This window comes from Haliaeetus albicilla, chromosome 7 (genome assembly GCF_947461875.1).
Source record: "Haliaeetus albicilla chromosome 7, bHalAlb1.1, whole genome shotgun sequence".
NCBI lineage: Eukaryota > Metazoa > Chordata > Aves > Accipitriformes > Accipitridae > Haliaeetus > Haliaeetus albicilla.
Window position 1 is genome coordinate 11,278,815 of NC_091489.1, and position 20,899 is coordinate 11,299,713.

The window sequence follows — 20,899 nt, forward strand, 5'->3', positions numbered from 1 at the left end:
TCTTTTAATGTTGCTTCTGTGTTGTTTAAAGTTGGCAGAGATTTTCTGGTCCATACCCTGCATGAATTGCAATGCCATTTAGTCTTTGGAGGTTTGACTTTTCCTACTTCTGCCTGAATCCCTTCTCCCCCTTCAGAGACTAATTAACCGGAAAGGACACACTATGCCAGTGTGGGAGCTTTAAAGAGTGTGATGGGAGATCAGAACAAACTGTAGATGATGAGCTGCTTGTGACCTGGGATTGTCCAGCTCCTTTTGCACTGTAGCAGGCAGTGATAAGTGCTTCAGGCTTAGACCCAAGCCAGGGATTGACTCAGTCTGTGGTCACCTGTAGAGAAAGCTCTTGTTTGCAGAAACATACATCCCTCTTCTCAGTCTCATTGCTACATCACTATCTGTCTTTTTAGAGGAAATGTACACTTTATCCTGCTTCTTTCCTGTAAATGCAAAGTAAAACTAAGAACATAAACATGTTGAAAAGAAGATTCTTCCTCAGTAAAATATATGCACGCATATCCCACATGTACATGTTAAATGTATATACTAGAAAAGTTAAATTAATGAAATTAATAATGGTTTCATGTGTTCATTCCAAATTTCTCTCTCAAACAATTTTTAAGCAGGATAACCAAAATGACCAGTTCAATGAAGTGGCAGCATTTTTCATGTCTTGGCTTATACCTTCATTTGTTATTTTTCCTTAATATTAGGAAATTAGCTGTTTCAGCTCAAGTGACTCTTCATATCAGCAATGCCATAGTGAATATATTCAGACTGTATCCTCCCCGTATTCCAGCTGGAAGAGCAGCTTTCAAAACTCAAGCATCCAGAGCTTTCATTGCAGCTAGATATTATAATAATTTTTTTTTGCTTTACAAAACTCAGAAGGACACACTCAGCCTGTTTGTGTGGGCTTTATTGTTTGCTTTCTTTTTTAAAAAAAACCCAAACCATATCTGTGGAGGGAATGAAAAAACTGAGGTCCTGGTATGTCTACATTGCAGCTTCTTTTGTGACTGCAGTGTAGTGTAGCCATTGCTTTGCTAACTTGAGTGCCAGTACCGCACAGCACAGGAGAGGTGTAGGTGCCTGGCTGTGTTTAGCTACGTGGCCAAGCTTTACAGCCCATTCTGTAATCTCTGCTACTGCACCAGTAGAGCAGCTGAAGGTTTTGCTACTTAAAACGTTGCTTGGATGTCTCAGCTGCAATAACTGCAGTAACTGGAATATGACTCTTCACTGAATCTGTTCCCTGCACAACAAAACCTTTGATGTACTTGCACTTGTATGTAAGTGTGTACCTGTCGTAAGGCTAATACTGAAAGCAGACATATTTTTTTTTTTTCCTTTTTTCTTTTTTTTTTTTTTCCCTTGTAGGCGGTTTGTGAGACACTGGAAGCCCAGAAGCCCAGGCTAGATAAACTTGCTGAAGAAACAAAGGCTTTGGAGAAACATGCTGCTTCTGATATAAAAAAGGTCTACATGCAAGAGTTCAAGCATGTGCAGGGACACTGGGACAAGTTAAAGCTCAAGATTTCCAAAGATGTTAAACTACTGGAGGAAATTACATCCAAGTTGAGAATATTTGAGGTAAAATGAAAGGATTTTTTTTTTTCTTATGTAACTCAGTTGTTTGAGAGCCCTTTCTTTCTCTGTGTTCCTGCAGGAGTCCAGATGATACTGACTGAGAAGTGAAATGTTGATGGGCACTAGTCTGGCAGAGGCTGGAAGTGTATATAGTGCATTTGTAGGAGGGTAGCAGAGGACTTTTAACATTCCAAGGATATTATTTTATCTTCTGATATAATTACTTTTCACTTAAAATTAGCATTCCTCTTCTTTCAATACCAGAAGCAAAGGTTACACTAAAGTCAAAGGTATGTCAGTTATGCTGTTGAAGGCTTGATCCCACCAGGGGCTGAGTGCCCTTTATTGTGGTTGGTGTCAGATGCCCAATGCCTTACTAGTTTGACATCTAAAATTGAAATTTCATACTGGCTACAGAAAACCCACTCCTTCAAGTGGGGTTTCTGTCAACAGTAATAAAGAATTACTACAGCCTGTTAAAAAAGGAAGTAAAGAAAATGCTTAGGTATAGTGAGTTTTCCAGTTCCAACAGATGGCCTCTGAAGTGTCAGGAAGGAGAGTTAAAGAATTTAGATTAATCAGCACTGATATTTATTTTATATATATATATATACACACACACACAATATATATGAAATCCTGCATGACAGAAAATCCCAATGCTTTAAAAATTAAGGGATTAAAACCAAGAGTATTTAAAGGGTATTTAGATGTTTAACGCATTGATAAAGAGGGGACAGATAAGTGCTTAAGTAATTTAGCCGAGGTTGACTCAGTATTTACTGGTTAGAAGGGTTTCTTTGTGTTTGCTTGAAGTCCCTTCTCTAGAGTATTTATATTCCTCTGGGGAGAGGAAAAAATAATGAAAACTAAATATATCATGATTTAGCCCATGGCAATATTATTGTGACCCAAAAGTTAAATGGGCATTAACCATTTGTCAGTATCAGCTTGAAAGTGTAAGTGATCAGAGCAGTATAAAAGCCCAAATTCAGTGCCGTGTTTTTTTTTTTTTCTAGAGTAATGTGTAACTAGACTTTAAGTAAGCTTCACAGTATTTTCATTTTCATATTATTTTAAACTTCAAAAAGCAAGAAGGTGCTTCTAGAGATTCTCTGTCTCGGGATGAAGGCACAGGTGGATTAGCTACACAGAAATCTGTATTTTCACATGCATTAAACATTTTAATGTGTGGAATTATTTACGTTCTTTTCCATTTAACAGAGTATGTATTATGCAATTTATAAACATGAGCAGCTTGCTGCGTACACCTTCTTCAGAACATTGGTGTCATGCATGCATACCACCACCTTTCCTCAAAGTTTCTTTCAGTCTTGCTCTCCCCTCCCTCTGAAGCAGAAAACTGTTCGTTTATTTGATATTGGATTCAAACTTTAAACTAAGTGTTTTGGTTTTTTTAAAATTTATTTTAAGCCAGACAGGATCTTTAATGACTACTGAAATAGACACATGTATTTAAACTGAAATTTATATTAGTAAGACCAGGTAATTGGCTTGCATGATGTTGCAGTGAAAGTTGGACAAGCTGTTGCTGATTATGAGTTGGAAGTAGTAAAAGCCTCAAGTCTTTTTTTTTTTTTCCTTGTTTGGGGTTTTTTTTTGTTTTGTTTGTTTGTTTTAAAAATGCAAACCTGGGAGAAGTCATAGTAGGGGTAACAGATTGTAACTAAATGACAATTAAGAGCAGAGTCCACACCTATGCTCCCATGAAAAGTTTTACTTGGGGAAAAAGGCTGGAGGGAAAAACTTGCTTCTGCTTGTAAAGTGCTATTCACTAATTATTTGTTTTGGGACTTGAGCTGCTCCTAGCAGTGTGTGTGTGTGGGATACATGTGTATGAATAGCGTGTGGTAGTCCAGTCTAGGCTAGTGAACTTGTAAATGGAAGCCACAAACCAACCTATGAATCGGAAGAAGAATTGCAGGTTTTCAGAGGAAAAAATGTGTATTTCTTTATATAACACTTTCGTGTAATATTGTTAGGCTGCATTACCTGAAGTATAAAGATAAAAGCTGTTCCTGTCCCCCCCCAAAAAAAAAACCCAACCCAAAACCAAACCACCCAATGTTCTGGAATACGTGTATTTGTGCACCTATGTTTGAAAGAGTTTCTGCTTTTAGTCTTGTTCCTTCAAACCTATCCTTCTGTAGCTACTTGCAGCAGCCTGTGGGATGATGTGGAGCTGTGGAGGAGCTGATGGTGCTGGTCAGCGGCAGCTGACTGCCCAAAGTGAGCTGGCTTGTACAGAACCCTAAAAGAAAGTAACTTCTAAGGCTTAGCCAAGCCCTTGGTGTTTATTATCCAGCAATGACCTCCTGATTAATTTTTCTGCTGACTTTGACCTAAATGTACAATATCCCACTGTGTCTCATTCTCTTTCCTTCCCTCTCTTTCTGGTTATGCTTATTAGCTACTTAGCATGACAGAATAAATAATCTGCATGTAAGCCTGCCTCAATGTTCTTTGTGCAACAACTTTCTATCAGTCTTGTTCTTTAAATGATTGCAGCTTTCCAGTTGCCTTGATTATCTGTAGCTACGCTGAGCAAGACCTACTTACCTCATCCGTTTTAGCAGCACTTTTTTTCTCCTTTAATTTCTTTAAAGTACAGAACTCTTCTTTTTCTGCACTTGAATCATGTTCAGTTGAGTGGTCTGTACATGCACCTACTTTCCTAAACCACAGCTTTAACTGGGTGAAGAATGGCTCCTGAAAACTGAAGTAATCTTTTGTTTTTAACTGAGAGTAGGGTACACATGTGCGGTGTTAGCATGGCAGGTTTTTTAGTAATCAATTATTCAGTTTTTTCAGCCAAAGGTGAAGTGCCCTGTTCTCCACAGCTGTTGAAAGTGATGTTGGTACCACCATGTATATGAATCACTCACTGATGAAAGATGTGGATTTTCATGCCCATGGGAGTTTTGAAGAGCCATAGAGAGCAGAGTATTGAAGCTGTGTGCTGTTGTATAGATCTGAGAACAGAATTTTGTCCTGAGTGAGATGTTAAAAACTTTCCTGTTAGTTTAGAAAGAAGTACAGAAGCTGAAAAAGTAATTAAAGCAGAAGAAACAATGGAAGTAATTACTAAATAATTGAAAATGGAAGAAATATGTAGTGGTGCTATCTGTAGAACTATGGGGCTTACAGTGGGGGTGTTTTCTCATGAATTGAATTTTTAAGTACACAGTTCCTGTGTTTTCTAAATGTTTCATAAAGCTGTCAGTGGATGGACAGTCATGTATTTATATTCTCTGAATTTTCCTTTTGAATGAGTGGTACTAATCTATAAAGAGCTTTTTGTAGTCTAACACTGTATGAATAAAAATTAGAATGTGGAGCAAGCTGAATAAAAATGTTGTGGACAGCATTGGACAGATCAGGATGGAACCTGTACTGCAAGAAAGATTGATATGGGAGACTGGGTATATGGTCCTGGTGCAGACACCAAGTGAGTCAGTACTGGAGATGTGATACCAGAGACACAAGATTAGTTTAAAGAATGGCTGGGCAGTATCTTCTTGGTTAAGAGAGTAGATGAAGCACCTGGCTATTAAAGGAAAAAAAATTAAAGGGGGGGGGGGGGGGGGGGAAGTAAGTCTGGCTATTAAAGAAAAAAAAAATTTAAAAGTGGGGGAGAAAAGAAAAAAAAAGAGTAAGTGAATGGCAGCCCTCAGAGAACATATGGTCATGTGCAACTACACAGAAGTGTTGGTTTATTTTTAATGTTTCTTTTTTAACTAATTCACCTTTAAAAACTGGCATTTCCCAAAATGGCACTCCTCACATTTAGGTTTTTGAAAAGAAACTGAATGTAAGTATTCTCATTTTAACAGTGAGCAGACAGGTGAACAGTGCTTAAAATGTCCTTGCTAGTCTGATGACCAAGTCAGTGGCAGATCTGCCTGTGGGTCCTGCTGCTCAGGTGGCCCTTCTGTGATTTGTGATGTGACAGAGGCTCCCCCAAGCTGACAATATGTGCATTAGTGACATCTGTGTTTTAGTGTGAGATTGTCTGTAATAGTCATGTGAAGGGAAAAGTAGACAAGACTCATTTTATCAGTGTTGCATCTTGTATTTTCTAGAAGAAAAATTCTGTATCTTATATTCTCTGTTATCATACCTCTAATAATGCGTGGCTTGCTGTGTCTTTGATTATGTATCACCTTCAGTTCTTTTAAATCTACTGCATGGCTGTACATCATGTGGTTTTTCTAGGAGAGAACAAGTTAAAATTCAGCACACTTGATCTTTGTTCCTGCCTAGAATAAATTTTAGAAACTAATTCAGTGTTTTAGTTCATGTCTAAAAATTGTGAGCTCTTGTACATCAGCAATCTACACTGGGTATTGATCATTGGTAATTACTTACCTGCACAGTGCAGGAGCATTTACTTCATTAAACTTCTGTAGACTTGGCTTGTGATTCAGCAAGTTACTTAAATGTGTGCCTAACTTTCTGAGTAATCCCATTTAATTCACTTCAGCTACTTATGTAAGTAGCTTACTGTAAGCAAGCTAAATTAGGTGTATGCTAAAATGCCTTGTCAAATGGCAGCCTTTATAAATATGTATTTTTTTACATTAAGCCATGGTTCACTGTTAAGCCTTCTGGGGTCTGTTTTTTGGAAAATTATTTTCAGGCTAATCAGCTGCAGGAAATTCCCCCAAAATGGAAAAGGAATGAAGAAAATGTCATGACTTTGACCTCTAATGGTAGCATTGGCCTAAAAATAAACATGATCTTGTCTAATGGGTTTTCATTAGTGCAGACATTTTTTTGAGAAGCAGTGTGTATTGATCTTGAAAGAACTATTATTGCAGAGTTTTTAAGGAAACAAAGTGTGTGCTTTCCTCCTTGGTGACATGCAGAGTAGAAGGTGAAGCTGATGAGCCTTTGACTCAGCTTCTCAGTAACAGGGCTCTGTGGTGATGATTGTGTCAGAATAAAAAGATGCCACCTATTAAAAAACCCAACGAAACAGTCCAAAAATGTTGATTAAAAAAAGTCCAACTGTATTACTAAAAAATGACAATCACACAACTCAGTTGAACCAGGACAAGGAAGAACTTTCTCCCTGCTCTAAGTTTTGTGGTGGTTTTGTTTGTAAGGGTGATTGGGAACATCCACGATTGCATGGGAAGGAGACGACAACCCTCCTGTGTCCCTCCCCACCTATGTCATTGCAGGATGTAAGGCAACTGCCAAATGTTAGGTCAGATAACTCTGAAACTGTGTATGTGTTTACTTTTTTTTCCCTGTGCATTGCTGTAGTGAGTACAGTAGCTGCTATTGGCCTCAAACAGCTAGATTATATATTTTTTTTTTTTAGTGATTAGTCTAATCTTCTGTGGTATTTTCCTTTTATGCCTGTGTTTCTTTGTAAGGCAAGTGGCTTTACCAGCATAGCTTCTACTTGTCAAGTATATTTAGCGTTACACCCTCCTCTTCTCCCCACATCTCTTTCTATAGGGCCCTCTCTTTTCCTTGGAGTGCGGTATGTCTCTTGAATCAGTGTGGTGGAAGCAGTCATACATGGTTTCTGTCATCAGGAAAATGCTATTCCCAGCATTCAGCCAGGTCCTTCATGTGAAGGGTAACCACATACTACTTGAAGCCATGCTTGCCTCCTTGCTTGATCCCATGTTTCTGTGTGACAGATAGCCTGGAGCAGTGCAGTGTCAATCAAGCCATGCTGTAGCATGGATGGGAGAATATCAAAATTGTGAATTTAATTTTCATATAAATTTGAGAACAGAGAAATTGGGGAGAAAAAAAAAACAACCAACCAAAACTAAAAATTGAATCAAAGGTGGTCTGATTCAAAACCGGCAAGGCTAGCAGCTTCTAGAATATTCTTTAGACACTGCTAGAAGGTGAAATGCAACAGCTATACATTCTTCATCACGGCGTTGTATCAACTCTTCATTACTACATTTGATTTAGGCTGATTCAAAAGTTGTTCAGAAGTGGATGGATGGTGTGAAAGACTACTTAATGACAGAAAAGGCTGTTCAAGCAGATACCGAAGGACTTCAAAGACAACTTGACCAGTGCACAGTGAGTTTTGATCTTTTAAGGAATCTTTTGAAATAAATAATGACTAGCATCTCTTCTTTATTATTTTGCTTGTATTATTAAATATTGTGCATGGCATATTCCATAAAGCCTACCAGAAAAATTGTCTTATCTTTCTTCAGGGCACATTTTAATTGGTTCCTTGTGTGTAGCCATAACACTTTGTACTTTTTAAAGGTCTTCACCATATTTACACTCATCTACAAGTTGACATTAATTCCTCTGAAAATGTTTACATATTTTTCCCAATTTTGTGATTAGGGAATTGAATCTGTGAGTGAATAGTTCTTTCTGCATTAAACTCTCAAGGGCAATAAAAATAACAAGCAAATAACTCTGATGAAAGTCCTAGGGTTTAGGAATTGTATGTGCTTTACAAGTAAGATTCCTTCTTAGCTAGTGGCACATAATGATCACAAATAGGTGGAATTTCTTCTTATAGTAAGTAATTACAGTGTACCTACAAATGTTTGTTTCTGGGAGAAGAATACAAGTCTAAGGTATGCCAGAAGCATCAGGGTATTTAGTGCACATAATCTTTAAACTTCTGTTGTTCCAGTGTTGACATTTGGCATGTGAGAATGTTTGCACCATGTACGGCAAGCTGTGTTTTGTTTTTCAGTTGGATAGTTCTGATGTTTTGGGCTACCGAAGGATTTTTTAAACAGTCAGTATTGAACACAGCATCAATCTGCTTTAATATTAAAGTTTTTCTGGAATAATTAAAAATTACAAAATTATTGGTATCCTATAAATTTATGTGATGTCTTGCTAAACAACAACATTCATTTTCTCTGTGTGCTCAGATGTTTGTCAATGAAATGGAGACAATTGAACCATCACTGAAAGAGATGAAAGAAGTAGAGTCTGCTTTAAGAGCTCAACCTATTGCAAGCATAAATACTTGGGCAAAGTGTAGGCTAGTAGACTGCCAGACTCAGTGGGAGAAACTGAGCAAACAGGTGAGTTCTCCGTATGTTGCTAGTGCTTGCTTGTTCCTGCAGCTGTTTGGTTGTATGGCATTGGTAGGATGGTGAAGAGGTGAAGCAGTGAAACAGTGAGACGAGTATGTTTTTCTTGTTCCACTGTCAAAGTGGCTGAAATCCAATATGTTAGGGGGTACCTGTGCAACAGTAGTGTTGTTTGAATACATACACTTCTCAGCACCTAGCTGGAAGGAGCACAATGAACTCTTCAGTTGTTTGTAACTAAAAATTAATTTGTTCACTTTGCCTCCTGCTGCTCTTTCTGGGGTGGGTTGGAGGGAAGTCTGACCTTTTTGTTCTGTTGTTCCTGAAATCTGGAATATTACCCTGCAGCTTTAAAAGCAGCTAAGCAGCTTTAAAAAATAAATGGCTATAAATAGACTACCACTTCAGTCTGGTGTATTTGGTTGTTTCTTTTGGGTGGAAGCTTTCTGCTGTCTGTAGAAACATACTCCTTTAGTTGCAATGCCTGGAGAGGATCTGTGTTGGAGAATCTTGCTGTTGATACAGAATTGAGATTGCCCGGGCTGTCAAAAGAAGCGAGGCCTGAAGGGTATTTTAGTGCTCTATATAAAGATATATCTAACTATATGATACTTGTGATCAGAAGAGGTTTTTTTTCTGTCTGACTTTTTCCAAGGATTGTTACCAGTTTACATGCAATGAGGAAAAAAAGGTCATTTTTCCTCCTTCCCTCACCTCTAGATTTTGTTGATCTGCTAAAAAGGGATCATGAGTTCGTGTGTGTGTGTGTGTAAAAGTCTTTTGTTAATCAAAAAGGCCTGAAAATGTTTTGGTAGTAAAATGTTTTAGCACAGATTTGTGGTTTTTCACATATATAAGGACATTTAAGTGACAAAACTGCTATTTCTTTCTCCACCTTGGATTCTAGATTGTTAGTCAGAAAAATCGCCTGTCTGAAAGTCAGGAAAAAGCTGTAAATCTGAAGAAGGATTTGGCAGAAATGCAAGAATGGATGACCCAAGCTGAAGAAGAGTATTTGGAGAAAGATTTTGAATACAAGTCCCCTGAAGAGCTAGAGAATGCGGTGGAGGAAATGAAGGTCAGGAATACCAGGTCATTGCAGAGACCTGATTAAAGAGACACAAAACTTAATGGCTTTGGGGGTTGACCTTTTGTGGAATTATTTTCTATGTGGAAAGGAGCTCAGGTCATGACAAGATTAGTGGTATTTTTCAGCTTTGCTTTGTGGAATTTTTGTTTTAAAGCACAAACTGTAAAAGCAGATGTTCTATTTGGCCACGAGGGGTAGGGATTTCATAATGAATAGCAGCTTGCCCAGCTGTTGAGCCAGGCTTGCTATGTATAGCATATTAAACGCTAAGAATATGGAAAGTTACTGCAGGAGATGAAACTTGAGAAAGAAAGAAAAGGTGATATTATACCTGTCTAAATTAGCGGTTGTGAAAACGTATTCTTCTGCTTCTAGCTGTTGGGCTTCAGTTTCTTGTCCCCTAGATATAGTAGGCTCCCATTTAGAAAAGCAGGTTAAAACAGTTCTGTTTTAAGGTTATCTTGTGTTCCTCATCTGTTGCAAACAGTGATGCTGGTCCCTGCTTCTCTACTTTGGGGACTGATGGCCAAAAAAAATGGAGAGGAAGGAGGTATTTTTGTCTCATTATAAATTACCAGTTGAACAGATAATTTTCTTGGATGTATGTACAGAGTAAACTATTTCTCTCTGCTTTTAAATCTTTGAGTTCAGGCGCATGTTTGACTTGTATGCATGTTATTTAAATGAGTATCCACTACACTGTTACTCAACGGAGCATAAAATAAATAATTTTTTCTCCCTTACAAGTGCTTTGACAAATCTATTTGAAGTTTTGCATTGTTCTTTTTGAAGGGGCTTTCTGAAGCAGTCTTTAACAAGTGTTTTAATGTATTCATGTCCTTTGAAGCCATTTGAGATCACATAGTCTGACAGCCTGCTGAACGCAAGCCAAGAAAAGAAAGAATCATCTTTTCATTGGCAAATCTGAGAGACTTTGAGCACATTTGCCTTTGTCAAATCCAGATTATATTCTGTACTTTTAAATTTGGCAGATATGTCAGTGAGCCAGTAAGCTTACTCTAACGCTTGCATATCTTCTTTCACTTGCAGTAAGAATGTTATGCTGGGACTACTTTTAGGACTGGGAAAGAACACTCTCTGTATATTTGACCTGGAGTATTTTTGCATAAGGTTTTGAAAAACTTTTGAGCTTGCCTAATTCTGCTCTCATCTGAACAGATAGTGGAACTCCTGCTGACATTTGAAGGAGTAGGTTTAAGATGAGGCTAGGTGGTTTTTTATAATCCTGCTGTAAAATAATATGTTCCCCAGATTTTCCATTCTGTGCCCTTCCATTAACTGGCATTTTTTTTGATTGCCTTACATTTAGAAGATATCTTGAACAATATGTGCAACAATAATGCTGTCATGTACTAAATTCTATCATAAAGTGCAGTGCCTTATATATCAGAGGTACTTCAACTTCATAAAACTGTCATGAAACCTGAAAAGAACGATATATGGGACAATCTCTATTTCTAGAGCCTTCTAGTTGTCCCAACAGGGACAGGCTCGGACTGGTCTGCTTGATCTGTCTTCCAGCTATCCTGCTTCCTGAATACTGGTTAGGGCAAAATTTGACAGCTGATAATATGATTTCTCCAGGCCTGTGTTTTGGGAGTTGTACTGTGTTTATCCTGTATATTTGTTACCAAGCTCCTCTGAGTGCAGATGGGTTGAAGGAATTCCTCTAGTTGTCCTTTTTGCATGTTTCTCTAGCGCACCCAACGGCTGTGGGCGAGGTCCCAACTGTGTAGTTGCACATGTCCCGGGTAACGACGTTGTCTTTTCTGGATAACTTTGGGAGATAGTTACTGAGCTCTGAGACTCATAACTTCTGTAAATTCACCCTACCTTTTTCTCCCTGATATGCTTTTTTTTAGCAACCTCTCCCTTTTTTTTGTCATTTCTTTTTCTTATCTGTATGCTAGTGTACATATAACACTGAACCTGATCTTTTTTGCTTTGAGTCATGGATTTTTAATGAACAAACCATAAATAGTAAATATGTCTGTCTGTTTAGTAAAATAGGATTTTTCAACACTTACTAACGCAATCTGAATTCTATGCAAGTTAGTGCCATATTTTGTTGTGCTCAAACCCAAGAATACTTTGGCAGCAACGCTTCCAAGGTTAAACTGCTGAGCTTTGGTTTAGTGGTGAATAGCTGACTATGTGGCAATTGAGGGCTGATCGTGTAATATGTTTCTTTGGGCAGAGAGCAAAGGAGGATGTGTTGCAGAAAGAGGTGCGGGTGAAGATTCTCAAAGACAACATCAAGATGTTGGCTGCCAAAGTGCCGTCCAGCGGTCAGGACCTGGCGACTGAGCTGAACATTGTGCTGGAGAACTACCAGCTACTGTGCAATCGGATCCGGGGGAAATGCCACACTTTGGAGGTAAGAATAATAGCTCTCAGCTTAGTAAAACAGAGGCAGGTGGCACAAGAAGAATGGAGAAGGACACTGAAAATGTCCAATTTTGTCACTGAATCCAGTAGCTTTAGCATAAATGCATTTTGCTGTGGCTCCTTTCCAAGATTACTTTCCCTCGAGATGACATCCTTGGAATCCATGAGGCACCATCTAACTTTGCTTTTGTAATCAGCACTTGTCCAAATAAGTAACCTTGTCTTACAGCTCTGTTATCCGTCCACGTGTCTTTCAAAATGACAAAAAGAAACTTCTCAGAGATGAAAGGTTGAAATACAATGATAATTAGAACATGTTGATTATAGTTTGGGGTAGGTTGTGTATGTCCTATCTTTCAAGAGGAGTGGATGCATTTTGTTACTTACTTAAATCGTTGTAAGAATCTGGATGTCAGTGATAATTTTAACATGAGTTTAGAGACTTCTATGTGTACTTTGCTTATTTCTTTTTATTTTGCGGCTATAGTTGCAGGTCCTTCTGTCTAGAACTTACTGTGCTATGGCATGTTTTTAGAATATTTTCCATCTGCCTGTTTTAGATGAATGTCTCAAACATAATTTCTTTAAACTGTTCATAGGGTATATGAGCTATGCCTGGCATTTGAGGCTAATTTATGTTTTTTTCTGTTGCTCACTCAGGAGGTGTGGTCCTGTTGGATTGAGCTGCTTCAGTATCTTGATTTAGAAACAGCTTGGCTAAACAATCTGGAAGAAAGGGTGCAAATGACAGAAAATCTGCCTGATAAACTGGATGCTGTCAATGATGCTCTTGAGGTATTGCAGTCATTCTATCAGATTGGTAACTTTTCAGATAGCTACGTTTAAAAAAACCATAAATTCAACACTTCAATAGAGTACTGAAATATGTGTTGAATATGCTGATTCTTCAGGTTAAATGAACATATTACTCTGAATCTGGAATGGATATTTGTAAGATCCCTCACCAAAAGCTGAATTTTGCTATAGATGATTGTGCTGTACTTGGTACCATGATAAAATTGTATGCTCTCTCCTGTGTAATTGATTAATTCCTTCCAGCACTGTAGTATGAAATGATATAAGTTAGAAGTGCTGTGAAGTTTAATTATCTAAAGCAAAATGACCACTGTATTTGCCTTGTGCCATCATGGATTAAGCCATAATTAATTCATGCTTTTAGAACACTCTCAAGACATTTGAAGTGTAAAACTTCTGTGCATGCAGCCAGATTTTCACATCTGAAAATGCAGTAATATTCAGTGTCTTGACCTTTAAAACTTTCTCTGCTAATTAGTCCCTGGAATCAGTCCTGCGTCATCCAGCTGATAATCGAACCCAGATTCGGGAACTTGGGCAGACACTGATTGATGGAGGGATTCTTGATGATATCATCAGTGAAAAATTGGAGGCTTTCAATGCCCGCTATGAGGAATTGAGTCACTTGGTAAGAATTTGGGGACAGGGTTGAAGTGGTCAGCTCAGTGGTCTGAAATGATTCCTGTTAGATAGCTGAATTCATAGATGCAGGACTGCAATAACAGGAAAAGAGGGGAAGACCTTCACAATGTTGTCAGCTCTTTTCAATTTGGAATAATGGCCTAAGAGCAAGATGCTTCGCCCCTCCTCCCCCCAACTTGAGTCAGGTTTTGTTTTGCACACTTGCATACCCTTGCACTGTGGGGACCCCCTGGTATTTTTCCAGGTAATTTTGACAAAAAACGGCAATTCCAGTCTCAAGGGGGACAGTTCAATAACTGAGGTTAATATTCCCTTCCTACTGCCATAAATACTAGTGAGCTGCTCACTAACTGTAAAAAACGAGGAACATAAGTGACGTTTTCACTCTTCGAAATAGCTAGGAAGAAGTCACACTGAAGTAAGGAACAGAAGGAAAACATTCTTCTTGTTCTCAATCTATTATGTTGTCCCCTTCCTCTTCTCATACATTAGTCTAATCTTTTCTAGATTTAATAAATAGACGAAGGTTAGTTGTATTTCAGGTTGCATAAATTTGTAACTTGTGTTCTCTATCCTGGTAATACAGGTCCCTGCCAAATTGTAGGATGGGAGTTTTTTTTCTGTCATTGCTGAATTGTAGTCATAGAGGGAATTTCAGTTCATCCTCCGTCATTTAAGTTAGCATTCACTATTGTTTTTCCTGTTACAACAGTACTTTATTGACATATAAAAACTATCTGGTTTGGCAGCTGCAGCACTGACACACTGGGCTGTTGACAACTTTCCCTATCCTTGTGTGTGTATGTACGCACCCACTGGTCTGTGCATGTGTGGGAATTTGTGTTCCCATGCAACTAGTGACATTTTGGATGAACTTAGAAGTTTTGCTGTTGAAGGGAGAGGCAATGGAGGGAAGGAACTGTGATCCTTTGTTTTCACACTGTAACAGAAAGAGTTTGTTTTGAAAGAAAATGTGCAAGTTTACACATCAAACAATATTGATCTGTAGTGTATTACAAAGTCCCTGATTTCCACTGAATAGCTAGTTTTTGAAACTGGTATGTTTTTAACAGTATACTTTCTTCCTGAGGTGATAGGAGAGACCTGTGTTCAGTGTCCTTTATATCCAGCAGCAGAACTCTCTTCCTATGCCACTGTTTGTCAGTTACCGGTATGAATCACAGCAAGCTTCACAAATTGCTGCCTTCTAGGGCTCACTTTTGCTCCTTCTAGGCAGTCCTCCTGGCATAGGATTTTTCGTCTCCCCTACATTGTTTTGAGAAAGTTTAATATAATTCATACTGAATTATTGCTCCATCTTGTCTTACCTTTCTGCCCCACTCAGGCAGTGAGCCGGCAGATCGCCTTGGAACAGCAGCTTCAGACCATGCGAGAAACTGACCACATGTTGCAGGTCTTGCAGGAAAACTTAGCAGAGCTGGATAGACAGCTGACGTCTTACCTGACTGATAGGATAGATGCCTTTCAGATGCCCCAGGAGGCCCAGGTATTCCAGTATAGCTTTTCACTACAAAACATTTGAAAATAACCTCATGACAGTGCTCAGCCTAGACGTAGTAATTCATGAAGGCTTCATTTCAGTCCTGTGCTGGTGCGCTAGGTGCATGACATTATCTTTTGTAACTAGCACCACCTTATCTTTTGTAATCTGGATTGTTTTCCTGTTTTAAGAAGGTTGTATTCAATAACAGTCTTGACGGCTTTCAGTTTAGCAAGCTGTCACCAGAGCCAGAATATTTAAAATAAACCTGGTAGTGTTAAAATCTTACAGAGTAGATTGACTTCTGGTGGATAGTAGGTGGTAAGCAAGTTCCTCTTCCCTGCTCTGCAGGCAATTTTGTAACATGTTTTCTTCCTGTTCTTATGACATGGCAGAAAATTCAAGCTGAGATTGCAGCTCATGAATCTACCTTAGAGGAGCTCAAGAAAAGTGCTCGCTCTTTCCCTCCTGCTTCTCCTGAAAGCAGGTCTCCCCGTGGTGGAACTCAGCTGGATGCTTTGCAGGTAAAAATGTGAGAGTTGCACTAAGAATTTAAATGTGAAGAGCTTCTGGTTTTCAGTTACACAGTGCTGTTGTAAGCCTGTAAATTGCTTGGTGCAGTCAACTGAACCTCAGAAGTAAATAGTATATGCTTTTACATGCTTTCATTAGGAAACAAGCAGCACTAGATGAATTGAGTAAGGAAGTTTAAATTTCATAAGTATCATGGGATAAATGCTGAAAGTCAGAAGGTCTATGTATTTTAGCAGAATGGATATTTTGAAAGTGTATGATACAGAATTGTAGCTCTCTTGCACCTCAGGTGTAGATTAGGAATAGGTGATGGAATTTGGCTTGGCAAATAGCATTGCCATGTATACTGAGTTGTGGTGGCATGAGAGGTGAGTTAGAATCTGGGGGGGGAGGTGCTTTAAATGTTATTTTTTTGAAGTACAGCTATTAATTTAAAACAATCTTTTAACATAATATTTGTTAAAACAGAGAAAACTCCGTGAAGTATCTACAAAGTATCAGCTTTTCCAGAAACCAGCCAATTTTGAGCAGCGCATGTTGGATTGCAAGAGAGTGTTGGATGGTGTAAAAGTAGAACTTCATGTCTTGGATGTGAAGGATACTGACCCAGATGTAATCCAAGCTCATCTGGACAGGTGCATGGTATGTATGCAATGTTCTTAACTCATGCTTGGGGGTGTTTCTTCCTTGTGTGATTCTTCTTGCCTAAACTCTCTCCTGAGGAAATTTTGCTTAAAGTACTGATGGAACTGTTATAACTCCTTGCAAAATACCAACAGAACAATTGAAAACTAAAAACCTCTGGTGAGGATATGGACATAAAAGTAGTGGATTGTTGATCACAGATGTGGTGGAACAGCTGAGTTTTTATAAACTCCCTTCTCTGGCTCATGCTCACGTTACGGAGAAGCATCACTCCAGGGCCAAGTTTGCTTGGTTCTTAGTATTTGTTTTGTTCAAATACTATACATGAGATCAAGTACAGATCACAATGTTAGCCTTGCCACATGTGGTGATGTTATGGAGTAAATACTGCTAAATTTTTGGGATAATTCTTTTTTGGGGGGCGAAAACTAAAACTAGAATAAAATATGGAACATCAGGAGCTTGAAATCTTCTTGGCAGACATTGCTTTTAATCCATAGCTCAGAGTTTAAGCGCAATCTGATGGTCAAGTCCTCAAATGAAGCAAAGTCTGAAAATCTGCACTACAAATTGATCACCAATATACATATTTGTGTTTTTTAGAAACTCTATAAGACCCTCAGTGAGGTGAAATTGGAGGTTGAAACTGTCATCAAGACAGGAAGGCAAATTGTACAGAAACAACAGACAGATAATCCCAAAGGGATGGATGAACAACTGACGGCATTGAAATTTCTTTACAATGACTTGGGGGCACAGGTAAGAAAAACAAATGTATGTATGAAGATTTGTCTGCATATAAATTCTGTTCTTTGTTGTTTTGATGTCAGGATGCTGTTTTAAGTTTGATTCTGAAGCTGATACTGTATAGGCTAGTTGCTGCATCCAGGAGCGCTCAGTTGAGAGATTAAAGATTACACATAAAATCCTGTGGTTGTGCCAGACCCCTGTGCTCACAGAGTATTCCTGAAGGGGAGGTAGCCTTGAAGAAAGGAAGGTTCACAGAGTTTTCATCATTCTGGCACAGCTGACCTGCTATTCGTTAAAGTCTTTGAGCACTGTTGTACCTTCTCTTGTCTGTAAACCAGCCTGCAAGATAACAATCTGATAGTGAATTATATCAGTTTGAATCAATGTAAATTTTTTTGAGACGTGTCATGATGGTTTCTAACTGTAATCCATTTAAAGGGTTGCTCTCAGTATGAAATAGAAAATGCAGGCAAACCTGTATTTCCCATGAACTGCATTAAATATTGATTTGAGTAATTTTCTTAGTAATTGAATAGTTATTTATCCAAGTGAAGTATTTAAAAATTTTTGAACTCTTAGGGGTCAGGGGGCAAATAGGGGATTCTTTTCCTACCTAAGTTAAGACAGCAGTCCAAGCAGACTCATGCCCATTCAGTGCTCTGTGAATGAAGCTGTGAGTAAGTGGCCAGATTACATTGTTGGAATGTCTTGAAATGGGCCTTAGGAAATATTTTATTGTTGTAAAGTGGAGAACATTCATGAAGGTGTAGATTCTAGTGGAATTTGTAGATCTATAACTCCAAAAGCATGTAGACAAGAAACTGGGAAAGGATAGAAAGGTAGAATTACTTGCAGTATAATGTCATGATTTTGTTTGTGTCCGAATTTATTTTTTGAGATCTTCAAAGAGTGCATTATTTTTAATAAATACATGTAAACACTAAGCTGAGACAGAGGGTAATTTTTTGAAATGTCAATTGATTCTGACTGCTATGGTTGGATTTATTCTCAAGTCTGTGTTAAGTTTGACCAGACTAACTGTGTAGTCAATGTGAAATAGGATTGATTATACTGCAGCAAACATCAAATTTCATATTCGCTTTACTGAGATGTTTTCGAGGGTGGACTAGATTTTTCAGTGAAATTTTTCTTTACAGCTTTCTGCTAGCAGGTCTATCAAAATACAAAAAGGAACTGAATTTTACTTGTGTGAGTGACTGACTGGATTCTATGTCCCCTTGAGTTTCAGTTAAAGTATCGTAATAAAAAAAGTTTGAACATCAATTTGTTGATTACTACCTATAAATAAGTTGGTGTCCAGGCTTCTTTGTCTCCTTTAAGTGTATCTTTGTTTAAAATTATTCTAGTTTTGTATATTCTGCTTTGTATAGTAAGATGCAGATGTTTATAAAAGATTTTTCTTTTCAGGATCCTTCCCTAATGCAAGACAGTCTTAAGATGCAAGGATTTTATATATTTGCATGGATATTTTAGCTGGCTAACACTTTCATTTTTTCTGTCTTTTAAAATCTAGTTTTGTTTTCTTTTTTCCTTTTTTTTTTTTTGTAGGTGACGGAAGGAAAACAAGACCTGGAAAGAGCATCCCAGCTGGCACGCAAAATGAGGAAAGAGGCTGCCTCTTTGTCAGAGTGGCTAGCTACCACTGAGGCTGAGCTTGTGCAGAAGTCTGCTTCAGAGAGCTTGCTTTCTGATCTAGATTCAGAAATTGCCTGGGCCAAAGTAAGCATGCTCTAAATATCTGTAGGATAAATTTTTAACATTATGGCAATACTATGTACAAGTGGCTGTGAATTTAAATCCCTGTAACTTGTTCCAAAATCTCTTACATCACGGAAGTTTTAGTAGATTCAGTAGATCATATTCAGTACCTTACTGAGTCTTATCTGTTTCATCTTGAGCATCTTGCCTCAACCTTAAATGGCCAGTCAAATATTAAAGATATTACTACATATTTGGTATTAATAGGTGTTTAAGTGACTTGCTCTATCTCTAACACAGTCATAAATATAATATTCTTAATTATCAGCAAATACAATTTTGGGCTGGGTCAAATATTTTACCAGTAGAGCAAACTGAAAGTTCATTGTCATTTTTAATGAAAAATTGAGTTTGTAATTTTCATTGAAACGGCTTTGTCTTCAGAATTGTGACTTTGCAAAACAAACAGTTCCTGTAATTACTTATTTTCTTTCATCTGTAAATGGGAACTTTTCATGAAAGCTTGTGAATGTGTTATAATTATTTCTGAAGCACAGTACCTATTTTCTCACACTGTAGAAACTTGTATATGTAGTAGTTGGAGCTCACGAGTGTCAGTTGATACAGTTCAGCAATACTGATCTTTCCAGTCGTTTTCTGTTACCTTTTACTTTTGGAATAGGTCTGTGTACAATCTTAAAACTTGAAAGCTTACAGAATTACAAAAACATATAATTATAACCTGTTCTCACCCATTTCACTCAGGATTAGCAATTATTAGCACTACACTTCTGCTGTGGCAGTATCCCTAAGATGTCTTTCCAAACAATGCAAATACTTCATGGACTCTTATGCTGCACTACCAGGACAAGCGCTTTATGTTGCATGCAAAGTTGTCCTTCCTGTCTTGAAGTTTTCTAGAGGCAATTTTAAAATGTAGTAACTTGAGTATTTGTTTCTGTCCCTAAGATAATAAGTTATGATAATAAATTGTTTACTTCACAGATAAGATGTTCAAGGAGCTCCAGACACTAGTTGTGATTAACTGCATTCTTCCACACACTGTACACTGACTTGAAAGAACTTTCTGAATAGCCAGATGTTATCAGTAATAATTGGTGATCTTGTATGGCAAAAGATACTATTTTCCACATGGAAACCATATACTGATATTCAAGAGATAACATTTCTTAATTTTATGTCAGTATGCATTCTTTCAAAGAAGGTGAATTTTTTTTTTTTATTAAAAAAACCTATTTAAAAGCAGAAATTACTTGGAAAAAATATTAGAGCTAAAGATACATATATTTACATACCTATGTATAGGTAATATAACAATAGGGCTTCTGTAGCATGTAGCAACTGAATTGAACGTATGCAGTAATTACTGTTGGTCATTCTCAAAAAAACATTCGACCTTGGCCTACTACTTTTCTTATTGTTGCCAAGTGTAAAAGTACTTTAATAGGAAAAGATACAGAGAAATCCAAAGTGTCTCTTGAAAATTGTGTTCTCTGTGGTGCTTGACAATGCAGAAAAGAACCTTTTAAAATTGGACCTAAAATGTGATGTGCGATGCATTTGCTTTACCTACATAATGAAAAGGAATTGTGATTACATTATAAAACAACAAAACAAAAAGGTCTCAAGCTAAGTTATTCAGGACACTTACATACATTGTGCTCTCTGCCTCTCTCTCAAAAAAGAGATCACTATCTACAGAGGGTGAGTATAAACAGGAGGTGATTCTACTTGGTTTGTTTTTTTGTCAAGTGAAGATCATCTATGATACTATTTGTTTCCTGTGGAGGTGAAAATTGCTCCCTTGTCCTTGTGATTGGGAGCAGTGTGCAGTGTTAATGGCTCCTCTTGTTTCAGAGTGTGCTGAGAGAACTGGAGAGGAGGAAAGCTGATTTGAAGAGCATCACGGAAAGCTGCACCGCGCTGCAGGGTCTGGTGGAAGGGAGTGAGACTTCCCTGGAGGAGAAGCTGTGTGTCCTTAATGCTGGCTGGAGCAGAGTTCGGACCTGGACCGAGGACTGGTGTGACACTTTGTTGGTAAGTTGCACTGTGAGAAATATTCAGGGTGGTTCTCCTTCCACACCCTTGGAGCAGTTGCAGTTTTCACTTGTGATGTGA

General features: G+C 38.0%; 2 protein-coding genes across 3 annotated transcripts in view; one reads left to right on the forward strand and one right to left on the reverse strand.

The window, feature by feature from the left end:
* Positions 1–20,899, reverse strand: part of MRPL18 (mitochondrial ribosomal protein L18) — a 643,474-nt gene that overhangs the window by 515,151 nt on the left and 107,424 nt on the right. The window lies entirely within an intron of this gene.
* The window catches only part of UTRN (utrophin), a 386,688-nt gene that overhangs the window by 108,576 nt on the left and 257,213 nt on the right, over positions 1–20,899 (forward strand). For both annotated transcript variants that reach the window (XM_069786921.1, XM_069786920.1), the window contains 13 exons: positions 1,378–1,590; positions 7,552–7,665; positions 8,490–8,645; positions 9,562–9,732; positions 11,963–12,142; positions 12,814–12,948; positions 13,448–13,597; positions 14,957–15,118; positions 15,508–15,636; positions 16,115–16,288; positions 16,895–17,050; positions 18,611–18,781; positions 20,639–20,818. In XM_069786921.1, coding sequence (XP_069643022.1) covers positions 1,378–1,590; positions 7,552–7,665; positions 8,490–8,645; positions 9,562–9,732; positions 11,963–12,142; positions 12,814–12,948; positions 13,448–13,597; positions 14,957–15,118; positions 15,508–15,636; positions 16,115–16,288; positions 16,895–17,050; positions 18,611–18,781; positions 20,639–20,818 — 2,091 coding nt within the window. The remainder of the gene's footprint in view (positions 1–1,377; positions 1,591–7,551; positions 7,666–8,489; positions 8,646–9,561; positions 9,733–11,962; positions 12,143–12,813; positions 12,949–13,447; positions 13,598–14,956; positions 15,119–15,507; positions 15,637–16,114; positions 16,289–16,894; positions 17,051–18,610; positions 18,782–20,638; positions 20,819–20,899) is intronic.